Source organism: Pongo abelii, chromosome 10 (genome assembly GCF_028885655.2).
Source record: "Pongo abelii isolate AG06213 chromosome 10, NHGRI_mPonAbe1-v2.0_pri, whole genome shotgun sequence".
Classification (NCBI taxonomy): Eukaryota; Metazoa; Chordata; class Mammalia; order Primates; family Hominidae; genus Pongo; species Pongo abelii.
Window position 1 is genome coordinate 9445799 of NC_071995.2, and position 18861 is coordinate 9464659.

The window sequence follows — 18861 nt, forward strand, 5'->3', positions numbered from 1 at the left end:
TCTCACTGCCTTCTGTCTGTCTGTCCAGTTTCACCGGGAGAAGTCGGCCTCTTCCTGATGGGCAACCACACCACTGCCTGGCGCCGCGCGCTTCCTTTGTCCTGCCCGCTGGAGACAGTGTTTGTCATGGGCCTGGTCTGCAGGGATCCTGTTACAAAGGTGAAACCCAGGAGGAGAGTGTGGAGTCCAGAGCGCTGCCAGGACGCAGGCGCAGGCATTAGCTCCCGTAGGAGAAAATAGGGGAATCCTGAAGTAACAGTGGGTCCTGGCTGTCCTTGGGGCGTTCCAGGGCAGCTCCCCTCCTGGAATAGAATCTTTCTTTCCATCCTGCGTGGCCGAGAGCCAGGCTTCCTGCCTGGTCTCCGCAGGAGGCTGTGGCAGCTGTGGCATCCACTGTGGCATCTCCGTCCTGCCAGCCTTCTTAAGAGGTGAGATGGAGCAGGCCCGTCTGCCTCTGTACTTTCTAGCCAAGGTTAGCTGCCCTGGACTGCTCACCCTCTGGTCTCAATTTGAAATGATCCCATGGCCACAGGGCTCCTGCCCAGGGGCTTGTCACCTTCCCCTCTTTCTTCCTGAATCACTTTCTGCAGCCCTGCTCCCTAACCTGCCCCACAGCCCTGCCTGGATTTGTATCCTTGGCTTCGTGCCAGTTCCTTCAAGTCTATAGCACCTCCCTTCCTCTCAACCACTTGAGCAAACTCCAAGACACCTTCTACTCCGACACCAGCAATTATGCCAAGGGCCATTAGGCTCTCAACATGACTATAGAGACCGCATGTCATCACGGAGACCTTTTTTCCTGTGGGAAAATAACCCTCCCACCTGCAATAGCTGCCCCTGCTGACTGCACCTGTCTTCTCCCTCTGACCCCAGAGAAAGGGGCCGTGGTCAGCTGGGATCTTCTGCCACCATCAGGGACCAACGGGGGCAGGAGGAAAGTCACTGATGCCCAGATGTTTGCATCCTGCACAGCTACAGGTCCTTAATTAAAAGTGTGCTGTTGGTTTCTGCTCAGTTTTTTATTGAGTTGTGCTGCTGTTTTCTCTGGAAGCCTCTTTAGGGAATCGAAGAGCGCACTGGTACAGGGGCTGGGTGGAGCCATCCTCCAATGGAGCACAGGCAGACAGAAGCCCTCGCCCCAGCCGCGTGGTCTCAAGCCAGCCTCCTGCTCCCCAAAGGTGGTCTGCACACAGACCTGGGACAGTTCCATCCCCACCCCTTCCAGGGCAGCAGGGCTGAGGAGCCCATTCTGGCTGTGTCCACGTCCAGGCCATGGCCGGAGTCTGGGTTTAGGGGAGGAAGGCGTGGCGGCGCCCCCTAGGATTTCCAGTTGTCCTCTTCTTCCTCTGGCTGCTGGGCGTGGCTGCTGGGGGTTAGCAGAGACGGTTCGTTGTCTGACATAGGGGCTCTCTCCTCCCGGCCCCTCACCAGCCCCAGAGGTGAAAAGGCTGTGGAGGGCAAAGGCTGAGTGAGGGAGGTCTGTGGGGAGCACTGGTTCCCCCAGGCCCCAGAGACTTAAACACAGGAAGAAAAAGGCAAGAGAGAATTAACGATGCCCCAGCCCACAGCAGACAGCGGCCCTGCTTCCTACCCTTGCGTCTCAGGACCAGCTTGTTGAAGAGATCCCACATCAGTTCCCTGCCTTGGCTTACGGCTCTCACTGCAACAGGAAAGCCACGGAGTGGCGTGTGGGGTTCAGTCACATTCGACCTCCAGCTCCGTGTTCCTGTCCCCTGTAGTGTTTTTGTTATTAGACCCTTTTTTCTCCTTGGTTTAGGAATGGGGGCCCCAGGGCCACACTTGTCCAGGCTCCCTCTACTGTAGAGGTGAGAATTCCAGGGATCTACAGTTTGAAAACCACTATTTTATGAGCCAAGTAGAACAGGAAATGGCAACTATTAAAAAAATAAGGGATTTCTGACCAGCTAACAACCCCACAGAAAATCTGCCAGGGGTCTAGAAATGAGACCGAGGTGGCCTTAGAAAGCTGCTCCCTCCGGAAGGGGAGGCTGCTGCTTTCGTCCTGCCCGGCGCCTTGGACTGCAGTGGCCGGGGCCTGGGGTGGGGATGAGGGTGCACTGACCAGCACTGCAGCAGCTGGGGGAGGTTGGGGTGCTGTTAACATGCCATCTTATAGGTCGGAAGTGGAAATAGGAGAAAGTGTGGGGTGCCTAGGGAAGGAGGTGACTGAGCAGGGAGCCTGGCTGCCATCCTAACACCCAGCTCACTGGGCTTGAGAGGCTTGAGAGGCTTGAGCCTGGTGCCAGGGCAGAGTGAGTGATGCTGGGCCCAGGCTGGCACCATACTTGAGGTCTGCCAGGCAGGTCAGGTAGGTAGGATGGCACATCAACCTTGGGCACTTGGCCCAGGTCTGGCATGTAGAAGTAGTTCTCTGGGACTTGCAGGATTAGCTGGGGACACGTGAGAGGTGACAGGGACCTTCAGGAGCAGCTAGCAAGACCTCGTGTGCACCCTGCACAGCTGTGGTGGCATAAGGGGTTCAATAGAGCCTCTCCTGGAGAAGAGCCTGGCAGGTCTCCCGGCTCCTGCACCTGCACCTGCACCTGCCCCTCCCTCTCCACCTGCTGCTCCAGCTGCTCTCTCATTGATGGACAAGGGGCGCTGAACAGTTTCTTCTCCGTCTCTGCCCCCAGCATCACATGGGTCTGTTACAGCACCAGCCAGTCGGTCCAGGAAGACAGACTTCTTGTATCTACAGGGGCTCCTGTATCTACAGGAGGTCAGGCAAGCTGGCACCTGCTGTCCTGGGACCATGTTCCTGACCTACCTCTCCCATGTCATCAGGGATACTGTGCACTGAGGGGTCCCAGGCCACCCAGCCAAGCCACCCCGGTCACCTTCTGGCTCCCGCCTCTGTGCTGCACCTGAGCGTGATGCCCTGGGACCCCATTAAGTCAGGCTGGGTCTTGCATCCACACCCTGCGACTCCATTTTCTGCCACACAGGATCTCTCTGATGTTGACGAGCAGCATGGAGACCTGGGGAGACCCCCCAAGCGCCTCCTCCATGTCATCCTTGGGCTCCAGCTTGGTGCTCACACAGAGGAAAGGACTTCAGCTTCTCCTGGGAGGGCCGGGTGGCTGAGGGATGGTGGATTTCGGAGTTGGACCAGCAGCTGGCCTAGAGGCTACTGGGGAGGAGGGAGCAGGGAGCACCCACTCCTGATCCAGATTCACTGCTGCTTCCCTTGCCTCTGTCATGACCCCAAAGAGGCAGATCCTGAACCTGGGCTCTTGCCTTCACCTTTGTTCTCTCCACTCTGGGGTAATTAAGAATGATTTGCTGGCCAGGTGCAGTGGCTCACGCCTGTAATCCCAGCACTTTGGGAGGCTGAGACAGGTGGATCACAAGGTCAGGAGATCAAGACCATCCTGGCTAACACAGTGAAACCCCGTCTCTACTAAAAATATAAAAAAATTAGCTGAGTGTGGTGGTGGGTGCCTGTAGTCCCAGCTAATCGGGAGGCTGAGGCAGGAGGATGGCGTGAACCTAGGAGGCGGAGTTTGCAGTGAGTGGAGATCGCGCCACTGCACTCCAGCCTGGGCGACAGAGTGAGACTCCCTCTCAAAAAAAAAAAAAAATGATTTGCTAATTATGCAGGCAGCTGATCCAGTGCTGTGTAACCTTGGGGGCCACCAGATGCCAACCAGTAGAGAGAACGGGAGAGAAGGAAGGATGGAGGAAGTGAGGACAAGGAGCAAGGAAGAAGGTCTGTCCACCTGTCTCTTCTGTGCAGGAGGTGTCCAAGCAGGAGGAGCACGTCTAAGCGGGGAGGTTCTAAGTTGGCCACATCCCCACTGAAAAAGCCCACAGAAAATGAAAAGCCTACATGCTTGTCCATTGCTGCAGGATGGGGGCAAGTGGAGGGAAAGAGGTGTCGGCGCCCCCACCTTACTCCCAGTCATCGCTGACTCCTCCCTTTCCTTCGTTCTTGTTGCTAATCTGTCACCACGTCCTGTCGTTTTCTTTCTTTGTCTCACCCAACCCTCTCTGCCTGGAAATCCCCTGACTGCAGCCTAATCCCTGTCACCTCCAGACTGTAGTTGGTAACAGAAGAGGAGGCTGCACTAGTGAAGGAGCAGGGACTCCAGGTCTGGCAACAACCAGGGATGGGGCCATGTGGGGGTGACTTGGACCAGGAGAGGGATCTGAGTCAGGCAGTCACATACTTCATGCTGGGGTCCCCCAAATGAGGCACAGCCTGGGGTCCCGGGAAGAAGACCAAGCCTCATTTCAGGTTGCTTGTGGCCAAAGACAGGACCTGTGTACCCAACAACCCCTGGGACTTTTGCAGGAAACAGCAAACACTATTCACTCACTCGAGTTAGATGAATACTGAGTGAAAAGTCACTGGAGCCCAAGGACTGTGCGGGGTCAGCACTGCCAATACGAGAACCGCAGCCCTCCAGCTCGGCTCCCTCAACGGCTTCTCTGCGCTGCAGCCACACTGGCCTCCTTTCAGGTCCTCCACCTCAGGGCTGTAGCTCATGTGCTTCCTTCTTTCTGGAATATTCTTCCTGACCTACCCACTCACCCTTAGGTTTTACCACAAATGCTATTTCCTCGCATCCACCTTCCCTAACCCAGCCTGGCCCCCCATGATGAGCCTCGCAGTACCTCATCTCCCCTCCACAGAGGTGATAATAACCCACAGAACCCAGGGCCACGATCCCTGGCTTTGAACCCTGGCTCTGCCACTCGGCCAGATCTCTGTCTTTCTGTGCCTCAGTTTCCTCATCTATAAAATGGGTAACAGCAGTGCCTGCTTATAAAATGTGGCAAGGATTAAATGAGTTAACGCACTCAGATCAATGGTGGAGCAAGCTCCATGATACATGAAGATTAGTGATTACAAAATACTATAAATAGGCCTTATCACAACTGTAATTAAATAACTGATCATTAATTGGTTATTTAGGTCTGTCTCTCCTGCCAGAGTGTATACACTAGTTGGACAAGGACGCTGCCTTACTCATCACTGGATCTACAGGGATGTGCTCAGTGCCTTGCACACAGGCACTGTTGGGTAAATATTTTCTGGCTGCAGGAAAGAGTGAAGGACTAACCGCCCCCCTGCCCCCCCCCCCCCCCCGCTACCTTATGGGAGGAAGAGTGTGAGTTGGGAGAGCACAGCCACCACAGGAAACCAGGAGGCTAGGTGGGGTGGAAGGGAGTGAGCTCTCCGGCTCTCAGGAGCGAAAGTTTCCAAGCTGGGCTTTCCCCTTGGCCCCTCCCATCCAGGGAAGCCAGCTGGGTCCTCCAAGACCAGGAATCCCCAAAGGGGCTGCTCCCAGAGGTTGTGTTGCAGGGACTGGAGAGAGGACTGCCCAGTACAGGGGGTGGCCCTCTGATCAGGTGGGGGTGGGTGGCAGCAGAGCATTTGGTAGGAGGTCAGGAGCTCATAGGAGATGGGATTCTGCTGATGCCTGCTGAGTGAATGAGGGAGGGAGACGTCAGGACCAGGGACTAGGGAATTGGTACTAAGGTGCTTGGTACCTGCCAGGCACCCTGTCCGTACATGATCTCAGTTCAGCTCCCCACCTTGGAAACACAAGAAGGAGCCCTGGCTGCCGAGGAAAACAGAGGCTGGAAACAGGGATACATGAGCAGGGTGGTGGTGGTGAGAGAATTGCCCGAATCAACTGCCAAATGGTGCCCAGGTTGGAAAAGCAAATGTGCACACATGGGTTCTTCCCACTTTAACCCTGAGGAAGTTGAGGCCTGCATCCAAGACAGACTGGGCAGTGGCTAGTGACTCTAGATATAGGAGTGTCCAGGCCCTGCTCACCCAGGCTAGAGCTTAGGGAGCCAGAAGGAAGGAGGCTCATGTGGGGGTGCAGGACAGGAGGGAAAAATACTAGAATTGCAAGGTGAGGGCACAGTCTATTTATATTGGGTTGAATTAACTTCTCCCCCTGATGCCACTAAAGCAGGAATCACCCTGCAGATGGCACTGATTTGATTGGCAAGAGACATGCCAGGAAGAATATTAAGGGACCAGGCCCCTATAATTAGGCCTAATCATAGCCTATTGTTTGAAAAGGGCATGAAAGATATTCATCAGGCCTGGCGCTGTGCCCGAGACCTGCTCTCCTAGGTAGTGGGGCCCTCCATTGCAACAGAGGTGTGGGTGGGCCTGGGGGAGTGTGGCAAGAAATGCCTAGGAGGTTCTACTTGGCCTTAAAGTGCTGTGTGAACTTGGATAAACTGCCCTCTCTGAATCTCTGGTCCTTTCCATTTCCCATTCTCCAGGCTGAGAACTGCACTGTGATACATGGTTATTCTCATAATAATAATGTGTGTATCATGCATAACGCACTGCACCTCTTCACCACGCGGGTGCCCGCTCTTCTGCTCCCCCTGCCGGCTTCCTCAGCCCCTTCTTCTACCCTGATAGTTCTCTCCTCGCCTCCTCAGGCCAGCACTTCCCATCATCTGAGATGTCCATCCTCCTTCCTCTTCAACTTTCTCTCCAGCAGTGAGTTCCTCCTCCTAACTCAGACTTCCAGGAAGGATATCCTCTGCTTCTCAGACCTGAACCTGCCTTGAATACTCATGAGGACCCAGGAGCTACTCCTCACCTCCCACTTCTCTTCTCTCCTGTCAGATAACCAAGGCACAGACAACTGATCCTCCACCATCCGAGGAACCCAACCATCTGAGACCACCACACCTTTCAAGAATGTTCCTCCCCTCCCCTTCTTTGTATTTATACTGATGCAAATTTGCTGGCCATCTTAACTCAGTCCTGTGCCTCAGTTCTCCCACCTGTAAGATCAGGAGGAGGATAAAGATGTAAGACTTTCTGTACACATTTTAAGATGAATTCCTTGTTACCACATCTGAGGGTGTCTGTGTGTGTTTACTGTACTATCCACGTGAGAGGATTGTACAGACACGAATCTAAACAAGGAAGGAGCAAGTCCATTCAAGCACTAAGAGGCTGATTAGTGGTTTATTCATTCTGTCTACAAACATCTACTGATCATCTATTCAGTGCAGACCATTATCACAACAAAGGTGAATAAGACACTATGCAACAGCCAGGGAAACAGCCTCAAAAACAGTTAAACTCTAATCCAGCCATGAGTACAATGCTAAGGAGGGACAAATCCCTTCTAGGGCTATAGAAGTCAGGAAAAACCTCTTAGCAGAATGTGTGCCTCTCTACCAGGCCCAGGGAGAAGTTGCAGAGACAGCATTCCAGGTGGGGAGCAGTGGCTCACACCTATAATCCTAGAAGTCTGGGAGGCCGTGGTGGAAGAATCAAGCCTTGTCAACATAGACTCCTGTCTCTCCCAAAAAATATATTTTAAATTAGCTTGGCGTGGTGGTGCAGGTCTGTAGTCCCAGCTGCTAGGGAGGGCTGAGGTGGGAGGATAATCTGAGCTCCAGGAGGTCAGTGGAGGCTGCAGTGAGCCATGATCATGTCACTGTACTCCAACCTGGGCAACAGAGTGAGACCCTGTCTCAAAAAAACAAAACAAAACAAAACGAGAGAGCATCCCAGGTAAAAGGAACAGCTTGAACAAAGGTACATAGTGAAACGGCAGGTGGTCTTGAGTGGTGGGGACACAGTCATCCTTGAGGAAGTACCAGGAAAAAGAATGATAAAGAGAGGCCAGTTTGTGAAAAACACCCAAAACCAAGGCTAGGAGTCTGGTCTTGAACCAGGAATGAAATCCTTAGACCTGTGCTGTCCAGTATGGTAGCCACCAGGTACATGCAGCCACTCAGCACTGGAAATGTGGCTAGTCTAAATTGAGATGTGCTGTCAGTGTAAATACACACTGGATTTCAGACTTAGGAAAAAAGAACATAGACTATCTCATTAAAATCTATATTGATTACCTGCTAAAATGACCATATTTTGGATACATTGGAGTAAATGAAATATATCGCTAATTTCTTCTGTTTCTTTTTTTTTTTCAACTGAGTCTTGCTCTGTCGCCCAGGCTGGAGTGCACTGGCACAATCTTGGCTCACTGCAACCTCCACCTCTGGGGTTCGAGCAATTCTCCTGCCTCAGCCTCCCGTGTAGCTGGGATTACAGGCACCTGCCACCACGCCCAGCTAATTTTTGTATTTTTAGTAGAGACGGGGTTTCACCATGTTGGCCAGGCTGGTCTCAAACTCCTGACCTCAGGTGATCCGCCCGTCTTGGCCTCCCAAAGTGCTGGGATTACAGGCATGAGCCACCAAGCCCAGCCTCTCCTGTTTCTTTCTATTTTAAAATCACATATGTGATTTCCATATTTTTGTTTTCTTTTTGCCACACTCAGTGTCCCGTGATTCCAAAGAAATGAGTCCCAGTCCTTTTCAGGCAGGAGCTATCCTAGAATGGATTCTGGCGTAAGCATCAAAATCATTCATAACATTATGATTTTATGGCCCCTTCATTCTGTATCTGGTAGCTCTTAAACTATTATCATGAAGATAATCATTATTGTGCCTCTCTCAGCAGATGGTATTTCCTTATGCTGCAATGGTACTACAAATATTAGCTCATAATACCTATGTATGTTAGAACCATTCTAACACCTTCTCAAGAATAATCTCGTTTATCACTTAATAACAGTGAATTTATTATCTCCAATGTTAGATAAGGAAATGAAGTTGGAACGACCACATGACATTTTTTTCAGCATTGAAACGCTAGTTGAGATCAAGCCCAAACTTGACCCTATGTTGTCTGACTATAGAACTTTTGTTATTTATCAGTATGTTTTATTATTTTTATACATTAAAATTGAAGATCTTGGAGTTTAAAAATTTTGTTAGTACTACCAATTGTAAGACCCTTTTTCATGATACTTTGTCTTTATGTAAACCTAAACTACACTTTTTATATATATATTGACAGAAAAACAGGGAGTCTTACACTAACCACCCCCTCCTGTGTGGTCAACATTTTTGTTACTTTAGGATACACCACCCCAATTAACTTCACAACAAACTTTGGAGTCATGTAGTATTATCTATTTTTAGGAATGAGAAAATCCAGGCACAAAGGTTAATTGGCAGTTATCTTTTGCAAAGTCTGTGGTGCTCATCTGAAAAGATGACGATCACTTCTTATTTAGTGGAAAGACAATAAATAGTTGATAAATAATAGTCTTCCATCAGGGAGTTTTGTAATGAGAAACCCTAACTCCTCAGTTCCCCAGTGGATGACTGCAATTCACTCTAGGTCTTTGCTATTGTGTTACCTGCTTATCCATTTTGTTACCTTTTAATGCATTACATAAATGCATAAATATTCTTTAATAATGGTGCTTTTCTCACATCTATGCCATCCATGTTCATCAAGATCTTTTTTCAGTTTCTCTGACAACTAAAATTGTCCGTATGTATTGTGTATGGCATAATATTTCTACTGCACAGCGGTTGCTTTACAGAATGTAGTAAAAACTATGGACCCTCCCAGGAAAATGCACATACACCGTACCCGTCTCATAAGGCAGTTTATAATTTCAAAGTGCATGGAGCCCGTCCTGCACACCATTCTCCCACACCCCTCTCCAGCATCTCTCCCTGAGTTACAGACCTCACTGTGGGCCCCCGGGGAAACAGCGCAGAGGTTTAAGCGGTGTGGGGTCAACTCCAAGGGTCAGGAGTTGGCAACTGGTTGGTTCTCCATATAATTGGTGCCCCCGACACAGCATCTCCCCGAACCAGTAATAGAAGCTTCTGACTCTTTCGCCCATCCTTCTGACTTCTTCTTGTTTCTCCCATAGAAACAGGTGTGGGAGCCGCTGAGCAGCACACCCTCCCCCAGCAGGAACTCTGGGACACGCAGGAGCCTCAGTGAATCTGACCATTGTCTCACCTCACCAGGCAGGTGCCTCCTCCATCCTATGTGCGATCAACTTTATTACTACAATTATTAATATAAAGCTGTTGTAACCAAGCAAGTAATAGAGAAACGCCACACTTTGAGACTAATTCAGGAGTCCTTTATTAGCCGGTGACCGAGACACGGCTAGTGCTCAAAATTCTCTCAGCCCTGAAGAAGGGGCTAGATTTTCTTTTATACTTTGGTTGAGAGAGGGGAAGGGGAGCCTAGCTGTAGCAATCTTACAGAAGTAAAACAGGCAAAAAAAGTTAGACAAATGGTTCCAGGTGCAGGGGCTTTAAATCCATCACAAGGTGATGGGTGCGAGGGCTTTGGGTGCTATCTACTGGACACAAACGCAGGGGCTTAAGGTACTATCACCCGAGCGAATTCCTGGGCACTGCGGACATAGCTTGCCACAGGACCTTATAGGTTAATTGCACTCTGATGTGCTGGGAGTCAGCTTGCACAAGTTAAGTCCTTGAGGAAGCGGGTGGGCAAGGGGCTGCAAGGAGCTGCAGGTGAAGGAGGCAAAATGGAGTTTGTCTGGCTCTCTCAGCTAAGGGAGAGTCAATTCAGGTTAAAACAAGGTAGGATATCACAAAGCCAGCAGCCATGTCCCAGTATCAATCCCCTTTATTTGTTTGATGGGCACTCCTCACTCCAGGAGGGCAGCAGCTGTGCAAGAGCTGCACGAGGCTCCCCAGAACCAGGACCCAGGCGGGAAGGTGCTGGAGGGCTTCGGGCCTGGGTGGGAGGGAGGAGGTGGAGCCAGGATCCCGCAGAGCCCTGGGTCCCTGCAAGGGCCAGATGGGTCTGGTTCAAGATGCGGGGTGTGGCTCCAGGGAGGAGGCCAGGGGGCGGGACGCTTCTCAGGCGGCCTGGGCCCAGCGGTGGCCTTGAGAGTGGGGCAGGGCACGGAGCAGCAGCGGCCGTGGGGCACAGGCTCGGCGTGGGCCCACAGCCCAGGAAGGGTCCTGGGCCTCCCACGCGCCTCCACCAGCTGCGCCCGCTGACCTGGGGGCGGAGCCATGAGTGGGCCCGGGTCCACGCGCACTTCGAGCTCCTGGCGGGCACGCAGCTCCCACCTCCTGTCTTCCGAGCCCCAGGCTGCCCCTACCCATGCCCCCAGCTCTGCAGACACTCTTCCCACGCCTCTGTCTTCTGTCCCCTTGCTGCCTTCCCCTCGGGCTCAAGGCCAGGCTGCAGCCAGCCTTGGCTCCTCTGGGCACCCCTCCGCCCTGGGCGTGCCCCAGGGCCCCCATCCCAGGCTTGGAGGCTGCCCCCACCCTCCAGGCCTACACCCTGACTGTCAGGCCTCTGAGCCCAAGCTAAGCCATCATATTCCCTGTGACCTGCACATATATATCCAGATGGCCTGAAGCAACTGAAGAACCACAAAGGAAGTGAAATAGCCAAGTTCCTGCCTTAACTGATGACACTCCCACCATTGTGATTTGTACCTGCCCCACCCTAACTGATCAATTGACCTTGTGACATTCCTTCTCCTGGACAATGAGTATCAGAAGCTCCCCACCGAGCACCTTGTGATCCCCACCTCTGCCCGAAGAGAAAACCCCCTTTAACTGTAATTTCCCACTACCTACCCAAATCCTATAAAACGGCCCCACCCCATCTCCCTTTGCTGACTCCTTTTTCCTGACTCAGTCTGCCCGCACCCAGGTGATTAAAAAGCTTTATTGCTCACACAAAGCCTGTTTGGTGGTCTCTTCACATGGACCCACGTATGACCTGCTTTCCCGAGTCTCTCAGCACATCCGACATTGTTTTCACATCTTCGGGCAGCTCCTGTGTGGCCCGCTTAGCTCCCACCTGCCTTAAAAAATTAAATAGAAAAGCCAGGATGGTGAAGTGGGAGGATCACCAGAGACCAGGAGTTCGGGACCAGCCTAGGCAACATAACGAGACTCCAGTCTCTAAAAAAATCGTATTAAAAAATTAGAGAAGCCAGACACAAAAGGACAAATATTGTGTGAGTCCAGCTATAAGAGGTGCCTAGAACAGTCAGATTCATAGCAGCAGCAGCAGCAGCAACAGTGGCCACCAGAGATGGGGACGCAAGGCGGGAGTTGGGCAGCTTGTGTTTCATGGGTGGAGTTTCAGGTTGGGATGATGGAAAAGTCCTGGAAATGGCTGGTGGTGACAGCTGCACAGCAGTGTGAATGTGCTAACACCACTGAACTGTGTGCTTCAAAATGGTTTCCATGGTAAATTTTAGCTTAGGTCTATTTTATCACAATAAAAAGCTAGGAAAAGCTGGTGGAAGGAAAGAAAAGAAAGCAAGAGAAAGCAAGGAAGAAAGAGAGAAAGAGAGAGGGAGGGAGGAGGAGGGAGACAGGGAGGGAGGCAAGGGGCTAAAAACAGTTAAGTATTATAAAGTGAACATCAGTCCAGAAACCCAGCAATAGTCCCTCCTGGAATCCATTGGCTTGCCTCAAGAATTTTTAGTCCTTCTATTTTAGGGTTGCCAGATAAAATAGAGTATGCAAAATCAATGTGCATTGGAGAAAATAATTTATTATTAGAGAACACATAATTTCTTTAGCATAAATATGTCTTGTGCCATTCTTAGTTTGGGACATACTTATTCTAAAAAATTATTTGTTCTTTATCTGAAATTCAGAATTAACTAGGCATTTTATATTTTTATTTGCTAAATCTGGCTACCTTATTCTCTTCTTAATATTCTTCAACTGTCCCAGCTTTGCCCTCCTTCCCTGCCCCCTCTTCTAGGGGAGTCGGATAGAGTAAGGAGAACGTGCCCTCCCCTTCCCTTCCTTTCCCCTCCCCTCCCTTTCCCCTCCCTTCCCCTTCCCTTCCCTTCCCTTCCCTCCCCTCCCCTTCCCTTCCCTTCCTTCCTTTTCCCAGTTTCTATATACTGTATTAGTCACTAATCTAAGTGTTCTAGGTACAACAGACAAAACCACATCAAAATAATCCAAAGCTCCCCGCTGCTCTCAGAGGCCTACATGCTGGTGGGAGAGATGGCAATTAAAGAAGATTAGTAAGTAGGGTAGAGAATATTAGAGAGGAAGATGTCCTGAGAAGAAGAAATAAATGAGGAAGAGGATGTGAAGTGCTGGGGAGAGTTGAAACTTTAGATGGGGCGGGGCTTGATGAAGCCTCCCGGAGAAGGTGTCTTCTGAGGAAAGGCTTGCAAGGAAGGGCGGGAGTGAGCCATGTAGGTGTTTGGGGGAAGAGCATCTAGACAAAGAAAGACAAGTACAGTGCAAGGTTCTGGAGGCAGGAGCGCACTCGGCTGCTGTGTTTGAAAATGAGGGCGGTGTGGCTGCAGGGGAGAGGAGGAGGGGGTGGACAAGAACTAGGGTGTGGCCAGGTTCTATGGGGCTGTGGGAAGGACCTTGACCTTTACTCTGAGGAGCATGGGAGCCATTGCAGAGTATTGAGCAGACGAGTGGCATGACCTGGCTGGATTCTTTCATAGAGTCCTTCTGGCTGTGATATTACTCTGTATTAGACAGGCAAGCTCCTTGAGGGCAGGCATTGTGTCCTATTGACCTTTATTATAAGGACATAGCACATCTAGCCTGTAGAAGACTTCAATATGTTTTTTCAAATGAATGAAGAACAACTGAATGAATGCATGAATGAATGCTGTCTCCCGACAGCCAGATCCTGGCTCCTAAGGACTCTGGGAGTCTTCTCACTGTCGAATGAAAACTCTGGTAGAGGATGCTGCCAGCAGCCAAGTCCCTGGGGCTCTTAGCTGCTGCTGTCGCAGCAACACACATCCAAACCCGTTTTCCTTCTTGCCACAGAGCAGGCTGCTTAATGGATCACTGTCACCTGGAGGGAGAATTTCAGGGGTGACCATGCCCTGGGCTATCTTCTGATTGATGATGTCATCGAGCGTTATTAACAAAATTGTAGACAAAGGTGGGAGGAATGGAGGATTTATTAATGGATGGCCTCAAAATTTACAACTGTAGATTGTATCTATTTGTTCAAGCCAAGAGGCCCTGTCCACATTTCACCTTGAAAACATCTTTGGGTTGAACCTCATGCTTCTCCTTCCTTTACCACAGGTCATCATCTGTCTTCTCCATAGTTCATAGAACAAAAAACAACATGACGTCCCACAAGAGCTAGTATTTCTTGTGAGGATTTAATCCTCTGAATAACTATGAAATGGGAAGCATAATTAACTCCTTTTACAGGTAATGAAACTGGAGCTTGGAGAGTTAGTACCGTGGCCAAGATCTCTGAGATAGGAAGTGGTGATACCCAGGACAGGAATCTAGATGCTGCGATGCCAGAGTCTTGAACCAACCCCTATGCCTGCTGGCCTTGGGATTAACCAGAAAAATAAAAGTCCAGATCCAATTGCTTGAATTTGTTTTTTTAAAAAAACTTTTATTTTAGGATCGGGGTGGATGTGCAGGTTTATTTTGTAGGTAAACTCATGTCACAGGGGTTTGATGTACAGACTATTTCATTACCCAGGAACTAAGCCTAGAACCAAATAGTTATTTTTTCTGCTCCTTTCCCTTCTCCCACCCTCCACCCTTTGCTAGGTCTCACTGTCTGTTGATCCCCTCTTCGTGTCCATGTGTTCTCATCATTTAGCTCCCACTTATGAGAACATGCAGGATTTGGTTTTCTGTTCCTGTTTTAGTTTGCTAAGGATAATGGCCTCCAGCTTCATCCACGCTCCTGCAAAGCACATGATCGCATTCTTTTTCTATGGCTGTGTAGTATTTCATGGTGTATTTGCACCACATTTTCTTTATCCAGTCTTCCATTTATGGGCATTTAGGTTGATTCTATGAATTTGTGTGTTGAAGCATAGCATAGCAATTCATATGCCTAAAAATATGGAAATCATAAGTGCGTGGCTCAATGAATTATCCAAAGCAAGTGCACCCAGTAACCAGTACCCATAAGAAACAGAACATCGCCAGCCCTCTAGGAGTTCCCTCATGTTGTCATCCCAGGCCACTGCACTCTCTTCTCCAGTGATAACAAATATTCTCACTTCTGAAGTGAGAATTTTAATATTTTAATTTTAATATTAGTTTAAAATTTTATTAAATGAAATTGTACAGAATAAACTCTGTCAGGATAATTTATTATATTTGAAAGTCTCATGTGTATTTCTAAAGGCAGCTATAGTTCACTTTTAGTTCTGTATAGCTTTTTATTATATGTGTCTATATGTGCAATATCATATTTTAGGACTTTTGTATATATATATTTCATGTATTCTTTTTATTATTGATGTACATGCGAGTTGTTTCCAGTTTGGAAAAGTGCTAAATAATGATGTATAAAAGAGAAAAATAGTCTAAGGAGAGACTAAATTAACCCACAGCTCCACTACTGAGAATTTACCTCCCTTAACTGTCATAGTTCTGGCCATTTGTGGACGTTCTTTTGCGTGGTGAAAAGATGCAGGCATTTCTAACGGATCTATACCTGAGTCAGATTGTGGGGCCATAGAGTGTATATGTCCGTCTTTAGAAAATATTATCAAAGGGCTTTTGAGGGTGTTTGTAGCAGTTTACACACACAGCGGCATATGAGAGTCCCAGTCGCTGAGCCCCCTCACCAACACTTCATGTTGTTTTTCAAATAAAATGTTACCCATTGCATAGTGGTATCACATTGTGGTTTTAATCTGCATCTCCCTGATGACTGAGAATGTGCAGCACCTTTCTCTACACCTGTTGGCCGTCTGGCCACTCTTTGGGAAATGTCTGGATTGTTTACCCATTCTCTCCAGTGTGTCTCGTTTCTTCCTAATTGATGGGAGTTAGTCCCACATCCTACATGTCAGGCTTTTGTCACATAAATGGTAAATGTTTCTTCATGCTCTCTTCTTGCCTTTTCATTTTCTTGAAGGCATCTTTTGATGAAGAAAAGTTCTTAATTTTAATAAAGTCCAAATGCATGTGCCTGTTCTCCTCTGTGATGCTCCTGCCTGGGGCTGCAGTGCTAGTACTGGTCACCAGGGGGCAGAAGCCTCCCGTGTCCCTGGTGCCCACTGAGCTTTGCTGGAGCAGCTGGAGCTCCGGGATAGCCTCCTGAGACAGGCACCTCCTGTTAGTATCAATGATCTCCACATTATGAGGACAACGGAAGCAGGAAGGGGGTTTAATCACTTTCTCCCCGCGCTGACTTATTCACTCAGCGACTCTGCCCTGAGCACTCATCTTGTGCCAGGTGGCCTGGTGGGCTCAGCATTGGTGCTGAAAATGGCAAAGGAGTCCCTCTCCACCCCAGGAGCCTACAGTCTTAGGAGACCTGCACAGAACCACTAAAGCAAGTCCACATGAGAGAAAAGAGAAGGTGCTGTGATAAAAATACGGTAGGATGATGGGAGGGAGGGCCGGGGAGTCACTGTGTGGGGAGAAGCCAAATGCCTCACTGAGGTGACATTTATGCCATGGCCGGAATGACAATGGGGGACCAACGCTGCCCAAGTCAGGGACAGCGGTGTCAGAAAGAAGCCACCCTGGGGCAGAGCCTCACAGGTGGACCTGAGTTTGGCAGAGGAGGTTAGAAAGCGGACAGTGTGGCTGCAGGGAGGCTGGGGGCAGAGGAACAGAGGGAGCGGGGAGTCAGGGGAAATGAGGGTAGAGATCTGCTTGTCTTTGACAACATTGTGCCTCCAAACTTAGCAACTTTAAGCAACAAATACCTAACATCTGACTATTCGTGTCCAGCAGAATTTGGGCACAGCTTAGCTGGATGCCTCTGCCTCAGTGCCTCTCTGGAGGCTGGGACTGTGGTCTCAACTGAAACTGGACTGGGGAAGGATTAACTTCCAAGCTGACTCATGTGGGTATTGGCAGGACTCAGTGTGGACTGAGGGCCTAAATTCCTCCCCGTCTCTTGGCCTGGGCACTCCCTTGGCCTCTGCCATGTAAGCCTGTACATAGAGCACCTCATAACAGCAGAACTCGCTTCCCCAGTTTAAGGAATGCAATGGAGAACAAGAGAGACAGAGAGAGAGAGAGAGAGAGAAACAGAGACTGAGAGATTGGGGGAGGAAAAACAGAAGAGAGTGAACAGCAGAAAAATGGCAGCTTTGGGGTAAAAGCGTAACAGTTGCAATAGACTGAATATCTCCCCCCTCCAAAATTCATATGGCAAAATCCTAACCCCCAATGTAATGGTATTAGGAGGTGGGAGGTAATGAGGTTCTGAGGGTGGAATTCTTATGATTGGGATTACTAGCTTTATAAAATAAACCTCAAAGAGCCAGGCAGGCCACTGATGCCAGGCACGCTCTTTGCAGAGCTCCATGCAGGAGATGGGTTCAACAACGCCATCTCCTTGAACGAAGGGCAGGTGCAACACACCACCAACCATGGCCAGTGCTTGGCTAGGGTGAGAGCAGGCACAGAGGGGTCTCCACAGACAGAGACTCAAGAAGTCCAGAGTGGCCCATGACTGAGACACACAAATGGGGACTCTCTGGGCTCTGTCCTTCGGCTTTCCCACTTGAGTGACCCACAGTCCCCTCCCAAAGGAATCTGGCCTCCATTAGTCCCCAGTGGCAACTTGTTTAGGTGGAAAGTCCCTGCTCATCTACTTTTAGGAAGATCAGAGGAAGTGCCTTTGTGCTGTTTTCACTTTACACAAGGCTATGATTATCTTTGCATGTTGCTGCTGTTTTTATTGTTTTAACAACCTACCCCAGGTGTCTCCTGTAGCAGACAGCTCCACTGTCCTGCCAGACTGTCTCCAAACCTTACAAGTTGTCAGTCTTACTGGGGAGGTTCTTTTTTACAAAGGGTGGGGGTGTCACACAAAAAGAGCGTTCAGCTGCTCTATGCATCTGTCTGCAATATGTCATCTCAGAGAGCTCACCCTCATAGCACCATCGGAGAGGAGCTGTGTCCTCATATGTCTTCATGACTTTCAGTAAGGGAGGCCTGTCAATGCTGCCGGAGCCTCACATGATAAAATTCTGTTTCGACATCAGCTATCTTGTAGTGGTATCCGATGCTTTTCGGAATAGGCCGTGACAGTTTGTTAGCACTTCCATCATACAGCGCCACAGACTGAAGGGCTTTAACAACAGAAATGCAGTTTCTCACAATTCTGAAGGCTTGAAATTGGACATGGAGCTGTGGGCTGCGGTGGTTTCTCTGAGGCCTCTCTGCATGGCTAGTTGATGGTCTCCGGCTCTCTCTGGGTCACAGGGCCTTCTCTGGTGTTTCACTGTGTCCTTACTGCCTCTCTTATAAGGACTTTAGTCATACTGCATTAGGGCCCACCCTAATGAATGTAATCTGTGTCACCTCTTTATGGACCACATGTCCAAATACAGTCCCATTCTGCGGCACTGGTGTTAGACATGAACATGACTTTGAAGAGTAGACAAAATTCATCCTGTAACGTATACTAATGCCCTGCAGAAGACAGACTCCCAGGAAAGGAGTTACTTGGTGGGGAATATGCATATATAACATTTTCATGGCTTAGTCAGATGACTTTCCAAAAGGGCTGTTGTGGATACATTGCCACCAGCAGTCCTGAATGTAGCTGCTTCCCAGCATCCAGCCGCCCCTGGGTGTCAAGTCTTTTAATATTTTGTCAATCTGGTGTCTGTGTGACAAACAAAATTCCATTGATCCTTTCATTTCCAGCTTCCCAGATGATATGTGTGTGTCATCTTTCGGCTGTATAGTCCCCACTTGGATTTTCTCCTTCCCTAGTCATCGCTCAGATCCATGGCACTGTGATGGGCTCTTTCTCCCACCCAATGAGTCTCCTGGCATTGGGCCCTTTGCCGGGTCTGCAATTGCAGTAGCTGTTTCTCAAGACTCCCTTTATGTTAAACAAAGAAACACAGTTATTGGCTTTAAGTCCAAAGGGTTCTTCTAGTTTTTTTGCTGTGTCACTGTCTCTAAAACAGAGGAGGAAACGAGGCCTCCCCAGGTCCTTTTCTTCCGTGTCAGTGCAGACCAAGCCTTGGGGAGTTGAGAATGAAAGTCACACAGTAGTTCTCGTGA

At 49.5% G+C, this 18861-nt stretch overlaps 1 protein-coding gene and 1 long non-coding RNA gene across 10 annotated transcripts in view; one reads left to right on the plus strand and one right to left on the minus strand.

Annotated features, from left to right (window-relative positions):
- Positions 1-1014, plus strand: part of DDX11 (DEAD/H-box helicase 11) — a 31891-nt gene extending 30877 nt beyond the window's left edge. For all 9 annotated transcript variants that reach the window (XM_054526791.2, XM_054526785.2, XM_054526792.2 and 6 more), the window contains one exon: positions 29-1014. In XM_054526791.2, coding sequence (XP_054382766.1) covers positions 29-58 — 30 coding nt within the window. In that variant the 3' untranslated portion in view covers positions 59-1014. The remainder of the gene's footprint in view (positions 1-28) is intronic.
- On the minus strand, positions 1005-5054 carry LOC129049049 (uncharacterized). Its single transcript, XR_008511815.1, has 2 exons — positions 1592-5054; positions 1005-1448 (listed from the first exon to the last, which is right to left on the minus strand). It is a non-coding gene; the product is annotated as an uncharacterized LOC129049049 (long non-coding RNA).
- Between the last annotated feature and the right edge of the window lie 13807 nt (positions 5055-18861).